The sequence below is a fragment of the Plecotus auritus genome, assembly GCF_963455305.1.
Source record: "Plecotus auritus genome assembly, chromosome: 8".
NCBI classification, from domain to species: domain Eukaryota; kingdom Metazoa; phylum Chordata; class Mammalia; order Chiroptera; family Vespertilionidae; genus Plecotus; species Plecotus auritus.
The window spans coordinates 174,180,673-174,198,748 of NC_137782.1; the positions used below are offsets into that span (position 1 = coordinate 174,180,673).

Sequence of the window (18,076 nt, forward strand, 5' to 3'; positions counted from 1 at the left end):
TGTATGTGTATATGTGTGAACCTTTCTCCCTTTAGTCCTCATAGTACATCGTTCATGTATCGTTAGAACCACGTGTGTATCATAATGTAACTGTGTCGTTAGAGAGAGTTTGGTTACCATTGATGTCCTAAGATTTTTGTTACATTGTGGCAATTACTTTCAGAGGCTAGTACTAATCATACTTATAGATTCTGAATGAAACTGCAGGAATGATAACAGGTTAGTCATGCTGTGGTAAAAACAAGTTTTGTTCTGTCTTTGACTTTTACATTATTAGTAAATTGAAAACTTAAGACTTCACAGGTGTTTCTGAATTAAAGAAACCCCATACACAGTGCTGGCCCTCGCTGTGAAAAGGAGAGCGGGGTGCTCACGGCATCTCGGTCAAGCACAGCGCCTCGACCAGTGTCCTCTCTGTCCCCAGTGCGGCCAGACCCCGCTGATGATAGCTGCCGAGCAGGGCAACCTGGAGATAGTGAAGGAGCTGATCAAGAACGGAGCGAACTGCAACCTGGAAGACCTGGTACCTACTGAACGAGCACGCATTGGCTTCTCTTTCTTTCCCTTCACTTGGCTGTTTGTTGGATGAAATGATTCAAAACCAATAGGTGACCAGTTACACTCTCAGTTACATATCAACTCTGCCTAGTTGCTAAGTTAATTTTTTTAAAATATATTTTATTGATTTTTTACAGAGAGGAAGGGAGAGGGATAGAGAGTTAGAAACATCAATGAGAGAGAAACATCGATCAGCTGCCTCCTGCACACCCCCTACTGGGGATGTGCCCACAACCAAGGTACATGCCCTTGACCGGAATTGAACCTGGGACCCTTCAGTCTGCAGGTCGATGCTCTATCCACTGAGCCAAACCGGTCAGGCGCTAAGTTAATTTTTTAAAAAGGGAGAGAAATTTTTACTTTGAATGCAAGTTCTCAGTTCTTCATGTTGTTATATGTAGATGGCACTGTGAATAGGGAGCACACACACATGAAATCAAATGCCTGCCTAGAAAATATCCATGTATGAGTCATATTATCAGTTACTCCTCCTGACGCTAGCTGTTGTTATACATGTCATTACATGATTCCAGCCAGGAAATGCAGTGCCTTCTGATTGCACTTCTGGGGGTGGATCACGGTTCCAAGAGGCTCTCATTTCTCTTGCTGTTTCCCAGGAATTACTTTTTAGGGTTATGTACCTATATCTGTTTATTTTATTTTATTTTATTTTATTTTATTTTATCTTATTTTATATTTTTATTGATTTCAGAGAAGAAGGGAGGGGGAGAGATAGAAACATCAATGATGAGAGAGAATCATTGATCAGCTGCCTCCTGCAAACCCCCTTCTGGGGATCGAGCCTACAACCTGGACATGTGCCCTTGACCCGAATCGAACCCAGGACCCTTCAGTCTGCAGGCTGATGCTCTATCCACTGAGCCAAACTGGCTAGGGTTACATCTGTGTGTTTTTTTAATTGATTATTTTCAGTTGATGATTTTTATTGAATGGTCATTTGAATTAAATTACACACATGAATGAAAGTTAGGATACTTGTAGCCTTTACTTAAAAAATAAAGGAGAATAGTGATTTCTTTATCACATCGTTTCTAAACTCATCATGGGATCGCTTCAGTTTGCCCGCCTGGGAGTGTGTTCTTAAGGCTCTTTCCGGTCTTTAACTTCATTTGGAGCGATGGCTGGTAGCCAAGGATTAGCTCTGAGGTTTTGCTCGGCATCGCCTCTCCTGTGTAGAAGCCTGGGGTGTGGTTAGAAGTGGGGAAAAGACTGACCAAGCAGTTGGGGAACCACTGCTGCCCATTGTAGTGATGCAGACAGACAGACAGACACACCCCCCTGGTGCGTCAGGGCTACGTGCGAGTCCAGTGGTCACTGGCGTTCTGGCAGGACCCTTTGCTATGCACATTCACATCTCTTCAAGCTTCTTTTTCTCGTTTAGAATGTTCTTTTTGATTTTGAACGGTAAATGTGTGGCTTGTGTTCAAGGATAACTGGACCGCGCTTATATCGGCCTCCAAGGAAGGGCACCTGCACGTCGTGGAGGAGATGCTGAAGTGTGGGGCGAACCTGGAGCACCGCGACATGGTACGGGCTCGCTGCCCCCGTCGCCGTCAGCTGGGAGCGGTTACCGGTGACGGACCTGTGGGGGGGCGCGGGCGAGGTGGCACAGCGGTGTTCGGGGGTGTCATTGAAGGGACCCTCAGAATGTTTAAAACCCAGGTGGTATGATATCTACCTCTTTTAGTGCCCTTGGTCATCATCTCCAGTTTATCTTAGAGTTTAAAATTCTGAAATATTGTTAAAAACACTCATTACCGTTTAGTATGTCAGTGTTAGAACTTCGAGAGACTTTTTCCTTTAAGAGGGATTTTAAGAGGGACATAGTACAGTTTTAAAAATATTTTCAGTTTAGTCATAATTTTCAGAATAACATTTATAAACTTATTTTTAAAGTGTAATTGTGTTCAGACATGCCATCTATACATTACAAGCTGAACAAGACGTGAGTCTTAATTATCTTAGCTCTTATTTGGTCTTGGCATCTGCTTAAAGCATAAAGGTTAAGAAAGGGATCATTTTTGGCTTATTCATCCTGCAAAATTTTTAGTCTTTCGGGAAGTTCACTTTAACTGTGGAGGAGAGAAGGGAGCTGGCCTGCCCTGACCTAGGAAACGTGTTACTTTGCCGATGACGCTTCGGTGCAGATGGTCTGAGCTTCTAAGAATCTGCAGCATCCCACCCTCCCGCACTCCCTGCTGTGTTGCTCCTTGTTCTGGGGGCAGTCCTGGGGGCGAGGGTTACTGTTCTAGTGCACGGGGCTCGGGAATGAGCCTGAGGGCGTGCCCTGGGCCCTCAGCCATGCAGCAGTCAGGCTGAGTTTTGAACCCAGGTCTGCAAGGGAGTCAGGAAGTGTAAGGGTACATCGTGAATGTGCAGAGTTTATTAAGGCTTGTGACGAATGATTTCCTAAGCCCTTTAGGCTCCCCATACTTCTCATTCCCCCCGAGTAATTGTCACAACACCTTTTAACATGTAAAGGGTCTCTGTGTAAAACAGCACAAATCGGGGAAGCAGGACTGTGTCTCCCTTAGTATTGGGGCGGCCTGGGTGGGGGGCAGTAGCCCTGAGCTGTGAGGGAAGGCGCGGGCCTGGGACTTGTAAGGAGCGGAGCGCCCTGCGGGTGGGACCCTCCGGCGTCTGATGTCAGGAAGTCCGGTGAGGGCTCTTTCTTGGGGACCTGCAGTGGCTGCCCAACCGCAGCTCTTGCTGAAGGCGGTGGTCCAGTCTTTTCACTTTGCAAATTTGGACATCGTTTTCTCCAGATAAATGTTTACCTCGGAGTCTTGCCTAGGGTGACAGTATATAAACCCAAGTGGGGCATGGCATTCAAACAGCTGTGGGCCGGCATTTTACAGGTTAAACGTTGGTGTATGTAAGACTTGGCTGAATTCCAGCTCTGTAATTACTGGCCTTGTTGTGCTTGGGGACTACCCCAAATTTTGTCCGCTCCCCCTCTTTTTAGGGAGGATGGACAGCTCTGATGTGGGCATGTTACAAAGGCCGGACTGAAGTGGTGGAGTTGCTGCTTTCGCATGGAGCCAACCCCAGCGTCACCGGTCTGGTGAGCATGCGCACAGCCCCTCTGCAGGGTCGGGGCGCGGGCTCGGCGGGAAGACGGAAGCTGAGGGCACTGCCGGCCTCAGAGCCACAGAAGTGACCAGGCCTTAGAGATCAGCGCGAAGCGTGGGACTCGAGCACGAGAATTTCCTTCTCAAGCTCAGCTTGTGTCTCGATTTATATCAAAATTGAGAGCTTCCACGTTCATTGCAACCGTCTGGCATGTGGGAAGGAGTTCCGGAACCCTTGGGTCCTCTTGCCTTGTTCTGTGGGCCTGTGTCTCAATCTAAGTTTTTTTAAAGAAAAGAGACATTTTTGTGTGTCTTACATGGCGATATGTTCGTTACTTTGGGTGCCACTTGATCTCAGATTGCCGATTAAGAAACTGTTTTATTGATGGTGTATCAAATAATGTACCCTTAACTCTCTCGCAGTTTGTCCCTATACCTCAACAAAGTTGAAACAAAGAACTTTCATTCAAGTTAGTGGAAGGGTTATGTCAGAAAAGCTTCACGTGCCTGTTGCCAGCCTTGCCTGTTGGCAGATAATCCGTTAAATGTGCTGAAACTGTAAGAATAAAGGCGTGCAGGGTGTATATTTATTTAAGGTGGAGTGTGTCTTAGCTGCCAGTTATGTTAGAGTGCTGTGTGTTTTTAAAGTGGAGAATGGTCTGTAACTTGATTTTAAAACTATTACTTCATATTATCCATTTATTATTTACTTTTCTTAGCAAACGTATGCTGTAATATCTGCCTAAAGGTTTTTCTTTCCCTCTCTCCCTGCCTGTCTCCCTCCCCCCTTTCTGTCTGCCGCCTGCCCGCCTGCCTGTCTGCCAGCAGTACAGTGTCTACCCCATCATCTGGGCAGCAGGCAGAGGCCACGCAGACATAGTGCAGCTGCTCCTGCAGAATGGCGCGAAGGTCAACTGCTCCGACAAGGTAGGTCAGCAGCTCCGCAGGCTCCGTCCACGTGGTGTCACTCCGAGTGTGTAAGTTACCACTTTTCACGCCATCTCACGAGGCTGCTCGGACGTGGGAGGAGATCACGGAGCACGTTTCTAGATGGAACATGGGAAATAGGGTCCATAGTACCCGCAAAGCGGTTAGGTTACTGGGGAGAGGGGCCAGGCTTTGAGAAAAAGGGGAGAGACTTGCTGAGGCGGTCCAAGTAGCCCCTGCAGGGACGTTGGCCACATGTCAGGAACCCTCCGCAGTGAGAGTTCCCTGCCCAGTAGGTGAGGGGTTGGGCTGACATGGGGGGCGGGGCGGTGGGTTTGGAGCAGATGGGCTGGTATAGGCCTCTCCAGAAGAAGGGAGGTGCTCGGAGAGCGTTCAGTTACAGCATCTCTGCAGATGTCGCAGACGTTTCATTTGTCAACTCAGGAAGGCATCTTAGCCAGGAAAAACGGATCCACACAGGAGGAGCTAGACAGACTTTAACTCTGGGCGAAGAGAGACGTGAGGGTGAACGGGGAAGTCCTCCCGTTTTCCTCCCTCCGTCCCAGAGGTGGCCCCACCGGGGGGCCTGGGCCGCTGCCCGCCCTCTGCAGGCTCCTCCCACTGCCCGGCAGAGGCCTGCCCCAGGGAGGGCGGGCTGCAGCGTGTAGCTCTGGTTCCTGGGGTGTCTGATGTGACCAAGAGTGGTGCCGCCCGCTCAGTGGCCACCGGCCACATCGCTGCCTAGACTGAAATCAACTGGAATAAGACGAAATAGCCACACTTGCCCCAGCTCAGGCGCTCAGCGGCCGTGGGGGCTGGCGCTGCTGTGGGCTGTGCAGAACGACGGGCCTGTCCACAGCACAGCGCCCGGGGCGCAGCCGTCAGAGGCTCATGCGCCCTGCGGGCTCCTCGAGCTGAAGGCCCCTGCGGCGGCCCTGGCTCTGGCCGCCGCGCTCCCCAAGCAGAGATGGCTGGCCCCTGCACGTTATGTCCGATGCCTTTTGCATCGTATTCCCGCCAGAGGGGCTGAGTACCGCTCTGAGGCTGCAGCTTACCTTCCGGGGCAGCGCTGATGGGGGTGTGGGTCAGAGCGGGCTGAGCCAGGCTGTGGGCTCAGGGTCTCACTCCACCTCCTAATGAATAGCTTTGTGACTTGGGGCCCATCGCTGCGTCTCGGCCTCGTTTGCTTCTCTGGGAAATGCGATGTTGCCACTTGCACTTGCTCGCGTGTCTGGAGCCACGGGCTTCCACGTGAGGTCGGGAGGACCGTGGCTGGCACTTGCTTGTGGCGGCTTTCACCTGTGGGCACCTGTTGCACTTTAAATTGTGCTTCACACCATCTGGGAGCAGTGGAGGCTTGTGGGAGACCAGAGTGAATGACTTTATGATGGGAAATTCAGTCACCGATGATAAAAGATAAAGTTGGTTAAAAGATACTTCATGCAGCGGTTAATCACCTAACCTGGATAAATAAAAGGGGGAATATGATTTAGCTACAATTAAAGTTATGATGGTGTCCAGGGGTTCTCAAACTTTTTAAACAGGGGGCCAGTTCCCTGTCCCTCAGACCGTGGGAGGGCCGGACTACAGTTTTAAAAAAAAAACTATGAACAAATTCCTATGCGCACTGCGGGCCCGGGACGCGTCGGCTGCTAAGCAGGACAGGCAGCGGCACCCGGCGGGCCGGATCCATGTCCTCGGCGGGCCGCATGTGGCCCGCGGGCCGTAGTTTGAGGACCCCCGGACGGTACACAGTAATCTAAGAATGCTCCAACTCTGCTGTTTACCCACGCTGCGGGGGAGCTCGCTCCTTGCACACACGTCGGTGACGATTGTCATGTCTGCTGCTCCCACAGTACGGGACCACCCCTTTGGTCTGGGCCGCGCGCAAGGGTCACCTGGACTGTGTGAAGCACCTCCTGGCCATGGGAGCCGACGTGGACCAAGAAGGCGCTGTGCGTACCTTCCCTGTTCTCGCCGCTGCTAACAGACGTGTTTGCTGTTTTCAGAGAGTATTTTCCTCTTAGCTCCTGCAGAAGCTGCCTGCAGTTCTCAGATGATACTTAGAGAAGCGAGCCTTCTTTCTGTTACGCTGATAAGTGTGTTAGGTTACAGATGTTATGTGAGTTTTGCCCTTAAGGATCTATTGCTAATGCCCACAAAACTTGTGCTGGGTGATTTATTGTTATAAACTAGATGTGCAGTTTTTTAAAGAACCTCTAAAATAAGAGCCTTTGAAAATGGGGTTTCTAGATCACTGTAAAAAAGAAGAATATACTTTTAATGAAATAGTCTGTAGTTGTTAAGTCATTTTTTTCAGTTTTCGCCCCGTAGATTTTGTTATAAACAATTCTCTGTTTGAAGTCTGAAAGGCCTTACTTTGGATGATTTAGTTTAGAATGTGTTTCGTTTTGGATCCTCCTATCAGCTGTTTTACCTTCGTTGCCTGTGGGAGAGGTTTGTTTATTGTGGACGAGCCCACGGCCGGATCACCACGGGAAGCACTGACTGTCCTGGGGTCCTGGGGACTCGGGAGGATGCGTGCATTTTCAAAAGTAGAGAGCAGGCCTCCTGGCCCTCGGGGTGTGTGTTTGGTTATTTATGTTGACACTTTACTGTCAGAAATAGCTGTCAAGGCCACCTTCTAGAAAACATGGGTTGTGTTCTTGTGGCATGAACCCCATTTCTAGACGGTACTCATCTCGGGCTGGTTTCTGCTTAGAATTCCATGACCGCACTTATCGTGGCTGTGAAAGGGGGCTACACGCAGTCCGTAAAGGAGATCTTGAAGAGGAACCCCAACGTGAACCTGACCGACAAGGACGGGAACACGGCGCTGATGATCGCGTCCAAGGAGGGCCACACGGACATCGTGCAGGACCTGCTCGACGCCGGCACCTACGTGAACATCCCCGACAGGGTAGGTGCCGCTGGCTTCCGGGACCCGAGGGCGGCGGCTTCCCGTCTCAGCCCTTCCAGGCTCTTCCTGCTCCAGCCTCGCTCTGGGGTGTGGCTGCTCGTTCCTCCAAGTCCTCCTTCAGAGAGAGGCCTCGGCCGCGGAATGGTCAGGAAAAGCGGCTGTTCTGTACGCACTGACCTAACTGCAGAGCGTGGTCGTCTGCCGCCTCATTCCCCTGGGGGCCTTGTCTGTGCAGAGTGGGGACACCGTGCTGATCGGCGCCGTCAGAGGCGGCCACGTGGAAATCGTCCGCGCGCTGCTCCAGAAGTACGCGGACATCGACATCCGAGGGCAGGTACGTGCGCTGCGGGTGGGGGGCTCGGGGTCTGGTGGCTGTGCACATTGGCCGACCACCACGCCGCCTGCCAGCTGTGAGCCCCGGTGTGCCTGCTGGTGCCTCTCACCTTCGCTGCCGTTGCCATGGAATTTCCGGCGACGCCCAGTTAGATTTAGATAGACGGGAGGGAAAGCAAGCCCCTGGTTCTGAATGCGCCCCTGTTACCGCTGGAGAAGTACATTCAGTCCTGAAGCGAGGAGCCGAGAACACTGGGACGGGGCCCGTGAACGGGGTGCGGTTTATCTATTTCCGTTGGTGTTCCCCCGTTTCGTCCTCTCACCCGTTCCCGCTGCTGTGTCTCCTCCTCCCCCCGCAGTCTGCCTCCCTCTCCGGCCACGGGGAGTGCCTGTGGGCTTTGCTGCAGCAGCCTCAGCTCAGAGGTCACTAATTTTAGGTGAAACCACCCTCCATTGGTGGGTTTTCCCAGTATTTCAGGAGCTTTAGCTCACTGTGTTGTTGGACACTCGGGATTCCGCTCCATTTTTTCTTGTCTTCAGCTTGTATCCAAATCCACTTTGAATCAAATAGTAAATCTCTAGCTCCCCTTCAAGGTCCATGTTGCTCTGTTTTTGGGTTTTGAACTGGATTGGGTTTTAAAGGGTGTGATCAAGATTGGTGTGTGTGGCGGGGGCGGGGGGCGGGTTAAGAAAGCGAAACATGGCGGAAGCAGCCACCTTCGGCTTGTGGAGGGCGTTCTCATGCATCCCCTGTGAGAAGACAGGACAGAGGGGCCGCCACGGGCCCTTGTCCACGCGTGGAGCTCAGGTCCTGAAGGCTTGGAGCGCAGCGTGTGGCCCTGAGCCTGGTCACGGCACAGCGATGCACAGCACCTGCCCCCACGTGAGCCCGCTCTCCCACGCCAAGGAACAGGAAGTGTCCCGGGCCCCTTGCATGACACGTTCTCACCGTCAGTCTAGGGCAGCCGTGGGCAAACTACGGCCCGCGGGCCGGATCTGGCCCGTTCGGCTGTTCTATCCGGCCCACGGAGCCGAAAGAGCGGAGGGTTCTCTTGCTCTCCCCTCCGCTCCTTTACTTTGAATTTATATTAGTTCACACTAACACTCCATCCATGCTTTTGTTCCGGCCCTCCGGTCCAGTTTAAGAACCCATTGTGGCCCTCGAGTCAAAAAGTTTGCCCACCCGTGGTCTAGGGTGTGGTGGGGTTCCCAGTGCTTCCCGCCACGCCGCTGTGGTGAGCCCTCCCATTGCTGTCTGGCAGGAAGGTTCCTGAGGACCCTAATATGTGCAAAAGCATGTTAAAGCATGTGTCTCACATGCAGCCATCATTGCTTTCTTATTGCCAGGACAATAAAACTGCTCTGTACTGGGCTGTTGAGAAGGGGAACGCGACCATGGTGAGAGACATCTTACAGTGCAACCCCGACACGGAAATATGCACCAAGGTAGGCGGCCCGCTGTCCCTTCGCCCGCCCAGCGTCGGTCCCGCGTGCTTGCCCCTGGAATTACGCTGATTCCCCGGAATCTCCATAGGGCACTGAGGAGTGCCGTGCGCCCTGTCCGGAGCTGCGTGTTCACAGGAAGGCGCGGTGTGTCCTTTCTTACGTTAGTTCAGTGTGTTCAGAAAACGCAGTGTCAGCTGCTGACCCTCGTGGATAGGCCGTTTCCCCAGAGCTGGCTCCCGCCCGTGTGGGACGCAGACACACTTCCCGGCGAAGACCTGCGAGCGGGCATGGCTGCCAGGGCAGGCGCTGCGGTCTGTTTCACTCAGACCCGTGAAATCATGGCGCTGCGGCCTTAGCGGCTGCCCTTGGCCTGTGTGATAGTTCCCGGGGAAGACACATTGGGGCTTTCTGAGTGAAATAAATGGTGAGAATTCCTAATAACACAAACGTATGGAGTTGCCCATCAGACAAGCCCGTTTCATCTCCAAGGACGGGGACAGGCACCTTTCTGAGGCAGTGATGCCAGCCTCAGTGCCCAGGGCGGAGGGTCCCTGATCACCCTGCTTCTTTTTAACACCTCGCCATTGACTTCAGGGAGGAAGGGGAGCCGGCCGCAGTGTGGGCAGTCGTGGGCCACATCGCACACTCGGCTGAGTGAGAGCGCATTGTCTTTGATACGGAAGATGGGTTGTGGACGGCGAGGCACGTGCTGGTTTTTCCAGCTGTTTTCTTGAGAACGTTTAGTGTAGACGGCTGCCGGAGCCCGGTGACGGAGCTTTCACAGATGTGCTGATGTGACCTTAGACACGTGGGAGGGAAGCTGACCAGGTGACACCCTTCCTTCTGCGCCCGCAGGACGGCGAGACGCCGCTGATCAAGGCGACCAAGATGCGGAACATCGAGGTGGTGGAGCTGCTGCTGGACAAGGGGGCGAAAGTGTCGGCCGTGGACCGGGTGAGCGCAGGCGGCTGGGACCGGCTGGGTGTGTGCGGGGGAGATCGCCTGCTGGGGACACCTGGGGGGCGGGGGGGTAACCCCAGGCCGGATAGCCTCCTGGCGGGTCCCGCGCTGCCAGACCAGGAGGCCGTGTCGGGGGAGCTGTTGCAGATGCACAGCCGGGCAGACTCCAAAGGGGCCGGAGAGGAAGTCTCGGAGAAGACGGCCTGGGGTGCCCCGTGGGAGGGGTTCCCCTGCACCTCGCGTGCTCCCTGCTCATGGGAGACGGGCAGCAGCAGGGGTGGTTGTGGGGAGACGGCGGGAGCAGGGGTGAACAGGTGGACGCTAGCTGAGGAAGACCGCTGGCATCTGTGACATAAATGCTGGGTGACGGATGGTTACTCGCCTGGGGCGGGAGTGGTCCCTGGTGGGGGGAGGGGGCGCAGGAGGAGCTGCTGCTTTTCCTCGTGCCCGGGGCGGAGGACAAGGGCCTTTTCGGAGGCTGCGGGAGAAGTCAGTCCTGAGGGAGGCGGGGAAGGAGGGAGAGGCAGACCTTGCGGGGGGCAGGAGCGAGAAGCGAGAGGTTCCCGCGGCTGGGTCTGGCGTAGGACACAGGCAGAGCTTGGCCCCCTCCCCTGCGCCTCCACAGAAAGGAGACACCCCCCTTCACATCGCCATCCGCGGGAGGAGCCGGAAGCTGGCAGAGCTGCTCCTGAGGAACCCCAAGGACGGCCGGCTGCTCTACAGGCCCAACAAGGCGGGCGAGACGCCCTACAACATCGACTGCAGCCACCAGAAGAGCATCCTGACGCAGATATTCGGAGCCAGTGAGTGCGGGGTGGTCCCTGACGCAGCTTAGACCACAGCCGGTGGCAGCCGTCCCCGAGCTGGCGGGGGTCAAGTTGAGGACGGTGCGACTTTGCCGGGACAAACGCTCCTCCTGGCAAAGTGCTTCTGTGTGGCCGTGTGGCTCTCGCCCTGCCACTGTCCTCATCCATAGGTGTAGATGCTTTGTCCAATCTCTCCCCGCACCCCCCACAGCCTGAGAATTGTCAGTCCACTCCCTTTCCATGCCCCTGAGTCTATTAGATTCACCAGTCTGTTCTGTTCATCAGGTTTTTTATTCATTTGATTTTTAGATTCACTTGTTGATAGATATGTATTTGTTGTTTATAATTTTTTATCTTTCCTTTTTTTCTTCTTCTTTCTCTTTTTAAAGTATACCCTTCAACATTTCATATAATACTGGTTTGGCGGTGATGAACTCCTTTAGCTTTTTCTTGTCTGTGAAGCTCTTTACCTGACCTTCAATTCAATTCTAAATGATAGCTTTGCTGGGTAGAGTAATCTTGGTTGTAGGTTCTTGCTATTCATCACTTCGAATATTTCTTGCCACTCCCATTTGGCCTGCATAGTTTCTGTTGAGAAATCAGCTGACAGTCGTATGGGTGTTCCCTTGTAGGTAACTAACTGTTTTTCTCTTGCTGCTTTTAAGATTCTCTCCTTGTCTTTTGCTCTTGGCATTTTAATGATGATGTGTCTTGGTGTGGTCCTCTTTGGATTCCTCTTGTTTGGGGTTCTGTGCGCTTCCTGAACTTATAAGTCTATTTCTTTCACCAGGTGGGGAAAGTTTTCTATCATTATTTCTTCAAATAGGTTTTCAATATCTTGCGCTCTTTCTTCTTCTGGCACCCCCATAATTCGGATGTTGGTATGCTTGAAGTTGTCCCAGAGACGCCTCACACTATCTTCAAATTTTTGGATTCTTTTTTCTCTTCCAATTGGGTTTTTTTTGCTTTCTCATACTTCAAATCTTTGACCTAATTCTTGAAATCCTCTAGTCTACTGTTGAATCTCTGTATGTTATTCTTTATTTCAGTTAGTGTATGCTTAATTTCTGTCTGGTCCTTTTCCATTTTGTTGGCATTCTCACTAAGATCCTTGAAGGTCTCACTAAGTTCCTCGGAGGTTTCTAGAAGATTCTTGAGTAACCTTATAACCGTGGTTTTGAACTCTATATCCAGTATTTTGCTTTCATCCATTTCTTTCATTTGTGACATGTTTCTTTGTCTCCGCATTTTGGCTGCTTCCCTGTGTTTGTTTCTATGTACTGGGTAGCTGCTAAGTCTCCTTGAGTTGATAGAGTGGCCTTGTGTGGTAGGTGAGTGTCCTATTGGGTCCAGTGGCTAAGCTTCCCCAGTCACCTGAGGTGGACACTCTAAGTGTACCCCTTTGTGGGCTGTGTGCACAGTCTTGTTGTAGTTAAGCCTTGATTGCTGTTGGTGTCACTGGGAGGAATTGACCTCCAGGCCAATTGGCTGTGAGGATCAGCAGTGTCTACTATGGGAGAACTTCTGTGCAGGAGACACCCTTATGGGACAGGACTTGCTTCAGTGGGGCTTTGGTGCTCACTGAGTCTGCCCCCTGAGTGTGTCTCTTATGGATGTGAGGAGTTGTAATCTGTATGGTCTCACTCTGACCACTGGGTACACTGGCTCTTGGATCTCCAAGGAGGTGCAAAGTCAGCCACTGCCTGGGGCCACCCAGCAGGAGCTACAGAGAGATCTGCAGATTCCTTCTCTTTGTTTGGGGTTTGGAAGTGCCCAGTTGTGTAGCAGGGCAGGCTGCTGCTGCCGGATTGATTGTTTTGGGGCTCCCTGACCCAGCTTCTGCCTGTTTGATAGATTTTAGGCTGAGAAAGGACAGGCCATTCATATGCAAAAGCCGCTGTGCACAGCTTGGGTGGGGTTGTAAATTGGGTGAGGCGGGGATCTCAGGGAATCACCAGAGCAGAGCAAACAGCGATGGCTGCCAGTCAGCCCTGCACTGCAGAGGTCCCAGCGCAGGAACAATGACCGCTGCAAGCACCTCCGTCTGAACGAAAGCCGCCCTCGCGTTCCTGTCCCGATGCCAGACAGTCCAGTTTCTCCCCGTATGTGTCCGGGTCCCCCTGAGTCTCGCCTGGAACTGAGTTCAGAGCACGTGGGAGCTTGTATCTCCCTCCCGGTTAAAAAAGCACATCGGGGGCCAGCCCGTTCCGCGCCTCCGCACCTCCTACCAGTCTCAGTGCGCCTTCTTCTTCTCTAGTTGTAGGAATCCCACTCAGCCAGCTTTCCCGCGGTTCTGGATGATCGCTGTTCTGTTTTTTAGCTGTAATTTTGTTGTGGTTGTGAGAGGCAGCAAGTACAGGTGTTTACCTATGCCGCCTTCCTGGTTCCCAAATCGTTCTTTTCCCACCGGTTTGAAAAGTGTTTAAGTTAGTATCCTGGGTGAGTTCTGTGATGTTCTAATTACTGTAACTTTATGGACAACTGCTTTTCGTGGTCTTTAAAATTGTTTCTTAGCTACTTTCACATGTCTTTGCTTTTCAGTTTTTAAAATATTCTCGTGGATTTTGATTGAAATTGCCTTAAAGTGATGGATTAATTTGGGGAGAATTGATGTCCGTCAGTCCTGGAGCCGTCGAGTGCCTCTTTGCTCGGAGCACCTGTGGTGGTCTTCGGTAGGGTTGGGCCGCTTTCCGTGTGTAGCTGTCACACACGTTGCATTTGTTCCCGGATGCACCCTACTCCGCACTCAGCGTCTCAGGTTGGAATGCACCTGGCGTTGGTGGGTAGGAAGCATGGCGCCACAATCAGGAGCATTTTTTCTTTCTTGGTTGTACAGGATCATGATGCGTCCTACACTCAGTAGGCATCTTGAGGTCTGTAAAACGTGGTATTAATTTAAGAGCATCGGAACCTGTTTTTATACAGGTCTAACCGTTTAAAATAAGTTTTTTCTAATTAAATAAACAATAGATACGAATTGATGTTTCCTTCCAATGTTTTCTCTTTCATGTAAGGCCCTGTGTGTTTATGATTACAGGACACTTGTCTCCCACGGAAACGGACGGCGACATGCTGGGCTACGACCTGTACAGCAGCGCCCTGGCGGACATCCTCAGCGAGCCGACCATGCAGCCGCCCATCTGCGTGGGGCTGTACGCGCAGTGGGGCAGCGGCAAGTCCTTCCTCCTCAGGAAGCTGGAAGGTCAGTGTGTGTTCGCCAGGTCTGTACACAGCGAGGCTTTCGCTGGTGGTTTCAGTTTTTGCGAAGGAAAGAAAAATAGAGTTTTATGTGTGGGTACATGTGCAGTTTGGTAGAAAGAATGAGTTATTTAAGCTCATTTGGGCTCAACACACCTTTAAGAACTGTGATTCTCAAATGTGATTGGAAGGAGAGGGGTGAGGAGGCGTTTCAGAGAGGAGTAGTTTCAGAGAGGGGTGAATGGAGGTGTCACTAGTGAAGACACACAGCAAAGTGTGAGTGGTTTTCAGTTTACGTACGGAAACAACACCTTGTTGCTTGTATGATACAAACCACAAAAAACAAACACAACAACACCTTGACCAAGGAAGCACCCGACAGGGATTTGTGCATCTTCTATAGGAAGCAGGAGAGGGTCCGGGCTGGTGCCTGGGAGTGGGGTTTTTATGTTGATCCAAAGAGAACGTTGGTTAAGTGGCCAAGTAGCAACATTTTATCTAGGGACTTAGTAAGTGCCCAGTAAATGTTTATATTTAAACTAGAGGCCTGGTGCACGAAATTCGTGCATGGGTGGGATCCCTAGGCCTGGCCAGCGATCAGGCTGATCAGTTCCCCACCTCCCCACTTCCTCCTCCACCCACGTCCGCCACCACCCACTCCCGGTGGTTCCCCGTCCCAGCCTGGGGCCCAGCCCTGATTGGGCGATTGGGGCTGCTGGCCGGGGGGAGGGACCGGGAGGTTGGCTGCTGGCCCTGAGGTGGGCGGGGGGTGTGGACCGGAAGGTTGACCTGCAGGCCCCATTGGTGATCAGGGCCTGTGGGCTGGGGGCAGCTCCTGTGTTGAGTATCTGCCCCCTGGTGGTCAGTGCGCGTCATAGCGACCGGTCGTTCCGTCGCAGCGGTCACTTAGGCTTTTATATATATAGGTGTGAAGTTAGGGGTTGGTTCTTACAGCAGGAATGAAGCTTTCTGCTCACTCTCTCCCAGATGAAATGAAGACCTTTGCGGGGCAGCAGATCGAGCCTCTCTTCCAGTTCTCGTGGCTGGTTGTGTTCCTGACGCTGCTGCTCTGCGGGGGCCTGGGCCTGCTGTTTGCCTTCACGGTCGACCTAACCCTCGGAGTAGCCGTGGCGCTGAGCTGCCTGGCTCTCCTGTACATATTCTTCAGTAAGTCTTCGCTGCCGATGTTTTCAAAGATGTGGAGAATGTCAAGACTCATCGTTGTACCTAAAACATCATCTATACCTATCTCTTAAAACCTTTCAGTGATTTTCATAAATGACGTAGAAAATGGATCTTTTTGCTGTTTTATAAGTTGGCCTAGAGCAGTGGTCGGCAAACTCATTAGTCCACAGAGCCAAATATCAACAGTACAACGATGAAATTTCTTTTGAGAGCCAAATTTTTTAAACCTAAACTATATAGGTAGGTACGTTGTTATTAACTTAATTAGGGTACTCCTTCAATCGCACTGTACGTGCGCGCCCGCACGTGGTATTTTGTGGAAGAGCCACACTCAAGGGGCCAAAGAGCCGCATGTGGCTCACGAGCCGCGGTTTGCCGACCACTGGCCTTGAGGAACATTGCCCACAGCCTGGCAGGAGTGCTTTGAAAAGCAGAGCTCTGCGTGTCGGTAGTGAGGCAGAACTCGAGTTCCCTGCACTTCCCCACGTGCGTGCTCATCAGCGCTTCGTGTTTAACTTGTTCGAAAGTAAGTCTTCGTAGTAGCGCTGGCATGTTCTTGAGCATTTTGATCATGGTTGTAATTTTTATTTTATATAAAAGCAAAGAGAAAAAATAAAATCCATGCCCTTGGGGTGTCTTCAGTTGTAGGAAGGGAAACAGCGACAAACCCCATGTTATTTGCTTTGGGGTCTGAACGAGGCCATGCTTCTGTGGAAGGCATTGTCTTGCTCATGTCATGTTTCAGTCTGGTCACGTTCCCCGTGTGGGGGGGTGTGGGGGAGGCTCCTTCACGGAGGAGCCGGGGGGGGGGGGGGCGGTGGCAGGAGGTGGCAGGACCATGAAGAGCTGCGTGGACCTGCCGTCGTCCTTGCTGTCGGACCGCTGGGAGGGGGGGGGGGGCTGCCTGGCCATGGTGGTGGGTGAGTGTTTGAACGCTGTGTTTCAGCCGTCATTTACTTCGGCGGCCGGAGGGAAGGGGAGAGCTGGAACTGGGCCTGGGCGCTCAGCACCCGGCTGGCCAGGCACATCGGCTACTTGGAGCTGCTGCTCAAGCTGATGTTCGTGAACCCGCCCGAGCTGCCGGAGCAGACCACGAGGGCCCTGCCCGTCAGGTGAGCCGGGCCTGCGACACGGCGTACACGATGAGGCAGTCCAGCTTGTGACGCGCCGTTCCTCAGGGCACGCTTCCGAAACGCAGGTCCCTCGACCTTTTTACATGAGAAGTAAAGCCAGCAGCCTGCCCCGTCACGGACACGGGAAGCACTCCCTGTCCCGTCTCCTCATTGCACACCCGAGCGTCAGGGCACCTGCCCTGAGGAGACCTGGTGAACTTGGATTTGCCAGATTTCATTTGTGTGCCCCCTTCTCCCGTGTGCCTGCCGTCCTTGGGACACTCGTGGAGAGGGCGTGGCCCGGGCTGGGGCCGTGGCCTCCCGTGCTGGCCGTGACCTGGGCTCCGCTGCTGTGGGCCGTGCTTCCCTGCCTGCCTGGTCCGCACGGTCTGCACCTGTGGGCCGTGCTTCCCTGCCTGCCTGGCGTTACTAGTGATGTCTGTGGGAAGTGTCTGGGGGACAGTGCAGGAGGGTGAGGACAGGTGGGAGGGGGCACTGGTGCGAGGGGGCACAGGCACGGGCGGGCACAGGCATGGGCGGGCACAGGCACGGGCAGGGCTGCGGGGAAGCATTGGAAAGAGCCGCAGCAGGAGGAAGTCGGTGGAGATGAGCAGGGAATTCAGTGTGCACTGGAAGGAAGGAGTCAGTGACTGAGACGAAATATGTGCAGCTGTAGGTGAACACAGATAGGCCAAACCACATCAGCTATCGCGGCTGTAATATAAGAGAAAGGAGGACGTAAGCCTCAGGTAAGAGGTTAAGTATCAAGAAAAAGATGTAAAAATAAAAAGTCGCAAAGGAAACTTAGAGAGTAAAGTAATTGGGGGAAATGTTTTTACAGGAAGGAAACATTTTAAACTAACAAGATGGTGTTATTTTAAAAAGTTAGGTCACTTCACACAGCCTCAGGGGGAGCGGTGTGCTGTGCGGTGCAGGGACCCCAGACTGCGTGGAAGCGGGCTGATCTGCTGACGGAGGAGAGTTCATTCGGGGGGGGGGGGGGGGATAGTGCAGACACACTGTCCACCCAGGGAATAAGATGTAAGCAATTCCGTTTTCTCAAGGAGCAATTCGAATAGCACATTTTATGACTTATTTTTAAGGCTCTGGTCGAGGTTTAAGCTGTAAATGAGACATCCTGCAGCCTGAGTTTTAAAGGCACTAAGTTCTCAGTGACTAGGACGTTTCCTCTGCTCTGATCTCGGTTGGTGCTTCGGAGCCTTCCCGAAGTGCAGCTCTGCACCCTGATGGGGCGCCGCCTTCTCGTCGCCCGGGGACCTGCCGCGCAGGGCGGCCTTGCTGGGCTCATGGCCTGTCCCCTGCCTTCCCCCAGGACTGCTGCCTGTAACTTGGCTGCGCCTGATTTTTTAAATTGTCGTCCACGGAAAAGCGCGTGAGGTGCTAGAAGTGGAAGATGCCGAATTTCCGGCTCTTTCCCTCCGTAGCATTTAAAGACAGCCTCCTGAGAGCGACGTAAAGGCAGTCCAGGGCCCTGACGCAGGCGACGTGCGCGCGGGGCTTGGCCACCTGAGGCCCGTT

The 18,076-nt window shown here is 52.7% G+C and overlaps 1 protein-coding gene across 11 annotated transcripts in view; it reads left to right on the top strand.

The window, feature by feature from the left end:
• KIDINS220 (kinase D interacting substrate 220) overlaps window positions 1-18,076 on the top strand; it is a 59,488-nt gene that overhangs the window by 8,422 nt on the left and 32,990 nt on the right. For 6 of the 11 annotated variants that reach the window (XM_080684426.1, XM_080684429.1, XM_080684431.1 and 3 more), the window contains exons 3-15: window positions 425-523; window positions 2,008-2,106; window positions 3,545-3,643; window positions 4,479-4,577; window positions 6,434-6,532; window positions 7,300-7,497; window positions 7,733-7,831; window positions 9,178-9,276; window positions 10,132-10,230; window positions 10,862-11,039; window positions 14,080-14,244; window positions 15,228-15,407; window positions 16,372-16,537. In XM_080684426.1, the coding sequence (XP_080540552.1) occupies window positions 425-523; window positions 2,008-2,106; window positions 3,545-3,643; window positions 4,479-4,577; window positions 6,434-6,532; window positions 7,300-7,497; window positions 7,733-7,831; window positions 9,178-9,276; window positions 10,132-10,230; window positions 10,862-11,039; window positions 14,080-14,244; window positions 15,228-15,407; window positions 16,372-16,537 (1,679 nt within the window). Of the gene's footprint in view, window positions 1-424; window positions 524-2,007; window positions 2,107-3,544; window positions 3,644-4,475; window positions 4,578-6,433; window positions 6,533-7,299; window positions 7,498-7,732; window positions 7,832-9,177; window positions 9,277-10,131; window positions 10,231-10,861; window positions 11,040-14,079; window positions 14,245-15,227; window positions 15,408-16,371; window positions 16,538-18,076 lie in introns of all 11 variants that reach the window. The other 5 variants (XM_080684422.1, XM_080684428.1, XM_080684430.1 and 2 more) reach the window with 1 other exon arrangement.